Raw genomic sequence first — 5,907 nt, forward strand, 5'->3', positions numbered from 1 at the left:
AAAAATTCTTTAGTATTAGTTCTCTTTCAGTTTTTACTGATTCATGAAATGTAAATTCGAAACTTTTTACTTTTTGTGTGATATAGTAATACAGTTTGTATTATTGGTACAATTATCAAACAATTCATAACAATTATCAAAGCATTTGCTGCTTTTTAAGTAAAAATGGCAATGTAAAATAAGGTGCTTGTTCATTGTTTTTGTACGATTGTAGATATATATATATATATATATATATATATATATATATATATATATATATATATATATATTTGCCGTTTTCAAAAATGTATAATAAAATATAACACAGCAAACAAAATGAACATAAGTTATATTTTATTATACCTGTTTGAAAACGGCAAATGCTGAAATATTAAAAGAAATTATATACCTAAAAGTCTAATAATTGTTATAATAGAGCAATTCTTATTGCTCGTATTAAAGGAAATTTTGTACCGAGAAGTCTAATAATTGTTATATACATACAAAATGGTTTTTTATGAAGTACAGTAATAATTGCACAATAGTTAATGGCAACAAACATTTTCTAGGAAAGATAAGAGTAACTATTTGATCACTTAAAATCTTCTTCATGTTAGACAAATACAAAGATTTAAAGATTGAGGAAGACAAACTACTGGTACAATGGCAGGACAATATCCATGTTGAAATAAATTAGATCCTCTCTATTTTACACACTAGCCACTCTAATTTATTTCAGTGTCACAGATTATATTCTTCATTTAAGTTAAAGTTTGTTTTGGCCTTGTATAATTAATCAAATTAAATATGGTTTCATATTAATTTATATCCATGTTTTATTCTAGTCCAATATAATGGACCCAAGTTAAAAGACGCACTTGAGATTAGACAGTACAATGTAACTCAGAAGCTAAACTAAAATAGTAATATTTTATCATAATAAATTATTGTATAACACAATTTCCAGAAAAAATTCAGACTGCCCTTATTATTTTCGTTACTTGATTTATTGCATTTGCTCAAAGCTAATGTATATCTAACATAAGTAAGAATATTATTAGGTTATGTTTAAACAATAGTAGCTCTAGTAATAGCTTTCGATAGCTATATTTATATTTATCAAGATTTTAATTATTACTATTTGTAAGCGAATGTTCAGCTCAGCCCCATTTCATCGTTCGCTTAGTTTGATGATGTCAGTCTATTGGATTTGGTTGAGCGTTAGCGAACATGGGAGTTTCGGGTAACAGTTATGGCTACGAAAGAATCACACAATTTGTAACAAAGATTTGTGATTAGTAACATAATGTCCTATAAGACCTATAAGAACGAAATACGATATAAACAGGAAATGTTAGATGCAACTTCAGCAAAACCTGTTACTCTACATGTGGTGTGGCGTACCCCTACCTTGTATTATATTGCAGAGTATGAAATGCAAAATTATTGTTCTTCTAGTGCTGCTGATTGAAATCTTATGTAGTATTTAATAGTTATTACCTGATTTTTTTTTGTAAAACGAGGGTTGTCTTTTTGAAATAAAATATTTGAATTTTAAACTTGAAATCAATTACTTTTAATATACTCTATGACTGTATTTTATACAATTCATAAATGATTCACTGTTTTGATTTTGTCACGATATTAGCTTCGTCTTTAAACTAAACATGGGAACTTCAAACTGTTTATGAAGGTACTTAGCTTCTCAAAGAATACAGTAATTATCGTTTAGATTAATAATTCTTCTATGCGTATAATCAAACGAGAAAAAAATAAAAGTTGTGGCGCACGAAGTATGCTATAAAGGGAAAATAAGGTAAAAGGTGTAAAAGAGGAGCGTGTAATATAGACGCAAAATGATCAAAGTGAGATTTCATTTATTAGGCTTACATCATGTTATGGCCTGTCTGAAATCAAAGCACGGTGTAAAAACAATACTTGTTAAGGCCAGGAATGGAAATTCTTCATAATAATAATTGAGATGGTTGTAAAGAGTAGCTTGCATGTCCTTAAAAGTTCATGATTAGGTTAAAATACGATATCAGAGCATCTGCTTAAACCCTTTTTTTACATTTTAATACAAAATAGAGTAAAATATTATTTTATCGTGCTTGAAATAAATATTCACTAGAGTTGACACTAAATTTATACGAAGTTTTATTAAACAAACTAACCTTCTTTAGGTAATTACAACTAAATATTGTGTCGGTTATAATAAAAATTACTCTCGATTGTCCTTATATATTTTAAGCGGTGATTGTTTACATTCTGAGAAATAATTATTTATTTTAAAGACAGAAATCCGAATAAAGGAGTAAAATCTAAAATATTTCGGTCATTTACTGAAAATACAATCAGAGAACAATATTCACCTATTGAACAGTCTAGAGTAATTTTAGCTAAAACAAAGGTATAATAAAGTTGACTGGTTTCATTCATTTACCCACCGAATAAAACAACTGATAGAACTAAATCAATCAACTGGAACTGCTTCCAGTCATACACTAAAGCTTAAAATGAAAAAAAATCAACCGATGGAAAGAACTCTAACCAATCAAATCTGCTTGATTAAACAATCGAATGAATGATTTGTTTTCAATCGGTTATTTCTATTATTAGGCACGAGTACCGGTACGGAATCACGTATTAATTTGATTCTTACAGTTGGACTGTTGCATAGCCAGAAAGGTTAAAAAAATAATCGTAATATATATGTTTTTCTTGTTAATTTAAAGTCGTTTTTTACCTTCATTCGGAATGGACGATTGCTGTGAGCTGGTATGAGGTTGTATTGGTATGATTGGGGATGACCGGGAAGTATTATCCTGTACTATTGACGGCGAGTGCGGTGATTCAATTGAAGGATCATCTGGAATATCATCCAATATTTGTGATTCCAATAAAGTTTCGTCGGTATTTACGTCGCTACAGTTAGGAACCTCTGGTAAATTTCCTGTAGAAGGAGGAGCTGATGTTCTTACAAACGGCAAACAAAACTGCATGGCCTCTGCCAGGTAGTAGGCCTTCTTCTTAGCGCCAGATCCCGAAGGTGAAGGTTTGATTTTTCGCATGAATACTGTCCGGAGATTACGCCACTTTTCTTTGCATTCCGCAGCTGAAAAGAAAAATAAGGATAGCAAAACTTGAATCGGTTGGCCGATGTAAGTTGTAGTATAAAGTAGAAATGCACAATATTGTACGTGTGATAAGTACACTAAGTATTTATATATAATTTATGAAAACCCGTCAGTAATTATGCTTGTTACATTCAAGCGTTTGTTACAGGTATTTGGCTGCAGGATGTTCATTAGTCGCTCTCTCTTTATATTTTGCAAGAGGCGAGAGTACAGTTGGAGTCATTATTAAAGAAACCACGAAAATCATTTGGAATGCATTGCAAGCAACTTACATGCCGGTACCAATAGGTGACCAATGGAAAGTAATTGCCGAACGTTTTGAGACATTGTGGAACTTACCAAATTGCCTTGGGGCGTTAGACGGAAAGCATATCCGCATTGAGAAATATCCAAATACTGGTTCAGAAAATTTTAACTATAAAAGTTTCAATTCAATAACCTTACTCGGATGCTGTGATGCTGATGGTGCTTTCACTATGATAGAACCAGGATATGCTGGACGAAATAGCGATGGAGGTGTTTACAAGGTCAGTGCCATGCGATACTGGCTCAACCATGGTGCTTTTCAAACTCCGCCACCCACCCCATTGCGATACGACGACATACAAAGACCATTCCCTTACTACTTTTTGGCAGATGAAGCGTTTCCACTAGCACGCAATTTAATGAGACCATACAATGGAAAATCACTCAATGATGTAAAAAGAATATTTAACTACAGATTAAGCCGAGGAAGAAAATCTATTGAATGCACGTTTGGTATGGCTACTGAAAAGTTTGCAGTGTTAAATGGTCCCATAAGATGTCGCAATGCAGAAACAGTAATCGACATCGTAAAAGCCGCTTGTATCCTACACAATTACGTACGTAAAAGAGAAGGTATCGACTATACGCCGGCTACAGTGGAAATAGCTGAAGGACCGTGCCCAAGACAGCATCCAATCACTGAACGCTCTTCGGCAGTTACTGTGAGACAATATTTGGCAAGTTACTTCATTTCTCCTCAAGCATCTCTGCCCTGGCAGTGGGAAAAAGCTATAGAATAAATCATTCTTCCAAGTGAAACATCATTGATTGCAAGATGTCGGTTTTGCAAGCCTATAAGGACTCAAGTAAACTGTCAAAACATACTTCAATAAAACTTTGTACATTAAATTATAACTATACTAGCTGTTTTCCCGCGGCTTCGCACGCTTTTCATAAGCTTTGCCCGTGTATGAGCACTTCTGGTTCAAGTGAACTATATTTCCAACGCCGTTTTATAGTTTACCTTGTTGCCATGATCAAGAAAATATGTCATAAGTATACGTTTGTAGCCATTGTACACGTACATGTACTTTATTCTAAAGTGTTCTAACACTCAAGCTTTAAGTTCAACCAGAAATATATTTTAAAGACAAATATACATCACAACCTAGTACCTTCAAATAGTGTTTGGCTATTTAATATACGTACTGTCTCATAATTGCAGTTTATAATGTGCAGGTGCTTTGAAAACTTTTATCTTGCAGTGACGCCTGGTGGCTAGTTACATCAATGGGCATAGCACATAAACCTTCTCCGTGGAGAAATACATAAACATACAAATTTTCATAATGATCAATCAAATAGTTTCTGATTCCATAAAGGACAAACACACAAACATTCATTTTTATATATATAGATTTTGTAACTGCTTATTATTAATTTATTTTCATTTAAAATTATAATACAGAATGTCTCATAAATAAAGGGCCAAAATCCATGATATTTTAAATGGGTAAAATATTTTACATTACCGCCATTATGAAACGGTAAAAAATGTTTTATTTTCTCAAGACTGTATTATCAACCGCATGAATTTTAGTTTCTCACATATACTATAGTACAGATAAAGTATGGTGGTCATGAAAAAATTCTAATTTTAAACGGTTTAAACTGTCAAATTATCGATGATAACGATAGGTCTTGAGATATCAACAGTAAACATTTTTGCTTATTTTGACTGAAAAACCATATCGTTTGGCTGGCACTACTTCACAACGGGACACCCTGCACATATCTGCTATCAATTACCTGTCATGTTGATTGCTACTCCAATCTCGTGCCAAGCCTTGTCAGTTATATCCTTTCTAGAATATCCTGGTAATTTGTAATTATACAACACTTCGTACTTTTCGACCTCTGCTACAAGTTTTAAATTCAACTCTTGATCACCCATCTTGCACTCACAAACACGTGAAACTATGCAACGCAACTGTTTGGTGACAAGAAAATACGGTCGCATGCGACCAGTCGGCAACTGATTTCAAACTGGTTGCAGTTTAGTCAGCCCGTGTGTTGATCCCCACTCCAGCACACGTCCAAGGTCAACAAACAGTTGCGTCTGCAACCGATTTGAAACTATAGTCGCAAACCGGTCGACCCGTGTGTGGTAGGCCTGAGTGTTAGTCACAATTTTTACATTGGTATCTAGAGGAACCATGATGTCAATGAGAAAATTAAGAGTAAATAAATTTGTAAAAAGCTTAATAAAATCATATGACGTTTCAACGCTTGACATTGTAATACATGTCGCTATAGACTTTACATTTTGTACGCAGCCTCATCGCAGTCTGCTACGAAACATGTGTGCGTTGAAGTCCTACCTTGATTATTTTACAAAAGTTTTGACTGAAGGCTGAATTTACACAGTTCTTGCGTATATTCTATACGACAAAAAGCGTTCGAAGATGATTGTAACTTTACCTGACAAACAACAGTCACTTACAGTCTCTGTCATGTTACTCTAATGCAAAGATCTCCAGAG

The 5,907-nt window shown here is 33.3% G+C and overlaps 1 protein-coding gene across 1 annotated transcript; it reads right to left on the minus strand.

Annotated features, from left to right (window-relative positions):
- Positions 1-2,711: 2,711 nt before the first annotated feature.
- Positions 2,712-5,532, minus strand: LOC124354988. The gene is made up of 2 exons (XM_046805840.1): positions 5,175-5,532; positions 2,712-3,097 (listed from the first exon to the last, which is right to left on the minus strand). The coding sequence occupies exons 1-2, from the start codon at positions 5,383-5,385 to the stop codon at positions 2,712-2,714; spliced, it is 597 nt and encodes a 198-aa protein (XP_046661796.1). The 5' UTR covers positions 5,386-5,532.
- Between the last annotated feature and the right edge of the window lie 375 nt (positions 5,533-5,907).

Source organism: Homalodisca vitripennis, chromosome 1 (assembly GCF_021130785.1).
Source record: "Homalodisca vitripennis isolate AUS2020 chromosome 1, UT_GWSS_2.1, whole genome shotgun sequence".
In the NCBI taxonomy this organism is placed as follows: Eukaryota; Metazoa; Arthropoda; class Insecta; order Hemiptera; family Cicadellidae; genus Homalodisca; species Homalodisca vitripennis.